The sequence below is a fragment of the Nomascus leucogenys genome, chromosome 4, assembly GCF_006542625.1.
Source record: "Nomascus leucogenys isolate Asia chromosome 4, Asia_NLE_v1, whole genome shotgun sequence".
NCBI classification, from domain to species: domain Eukaryota; kingdom Metazoa; phylum Chordata; class Mammalia; order Primates; family Hylobatidae; genus Nomascus; species Nomascus leucogenys.
This window is the reverse complement of record NC_044384.1, coordinates 125,645,106-125,645,912: the sequence shown is the minus strand read 5'-3', so window position 1 is coordinate 125,645,912 and position 807 is coordinate 125,645,106. Positions and strand designations below refer to the sequence as shown.

At 45.4% G+C, this 807-nt stretch overlaps 1 protein-coding gene across 1 annotated transcript; it reads left to right on the top strand.

Moving 5' to 3' along the window:
• Nucleotides 1-277: 277 nt before the first annotated feature.
• Nucleotides 278-510, top strand: LOC101177924 (cysteine-rich protein 1). The gene is given in 2 exon segments (XM_012511324.2): nucleotides 278-371; nucleotides 374-510. Coding segments are annotated over 2 exon segments (231 nt in total).
• The last annotated feature ends 297 nt before the right edge of the window (nucleotides 511-807 follow it).

Below are 807 nucleotides of genomic sequence, written 5' to 3'. Positions count from 1 at the left end.
AATAAACTGTGAAATAATGGCATTACACTGTTTTAATGAGAAAGATGATAATAGGTTTTCCTGACAAAAAACGATTAGATTTATGGATCGGAAAAGTTCATATAATAGTTCAGAAGAAAAGCACTTAAATATGTTGATCAGCCAAGCTCCCTGTGCAATGTAAAGCTGTGTAAATGTTAATCCCAAAGTAAAATCTTTACCTAGTAGAAATTTAAAATTTAGTCTCACACCTGTAGCCCGTCCCACCCCAGCCGCCGGCACCGGACCGGGAACCGCCATGCCCGAGTGCCTCAAGTGCGACAAGGAAGTGTACTTCGCCGAGAGGGTGACCTCTCTGGGCAAGGACTGGCCTCGGCCCTGCCTGAAGTGCGAGAATGTGGGAAGACGCTGACCTCCGGGGGCCACGCTGAGCACGAAGGCAAGCCCTACTGCAACCACCCTTGCTATGCCGCCATGTTTGGGCATAAAGGCTTTGGCCGGGGTGAAGCCGACAGCCACACTTTCAAGTAAACCAGGTGGTGCAGACCTCATCCTTGGCCGCTGGCTGGGCCACTGTCCAGGCAAATGCCAGACCTCGCCCCCAGATGCCCAGGGCTCCTTTGTAGCCCCTAATGCCCTCAATAAACATGAAGACTTGGAAAAAAAAAAAAGAAACTTAAAATCTAGAGGGAAGATGACAGGAACAAAAGACATTTAATTAAAAAGAAAGAAGGTAAGAATGTTAATGCACCCAGTTTAAATTTTTTGTGTTTAGGAAGACTATAAAGTGAATGTAGGTTGTATTTTTACTATCATGTTATTTATATG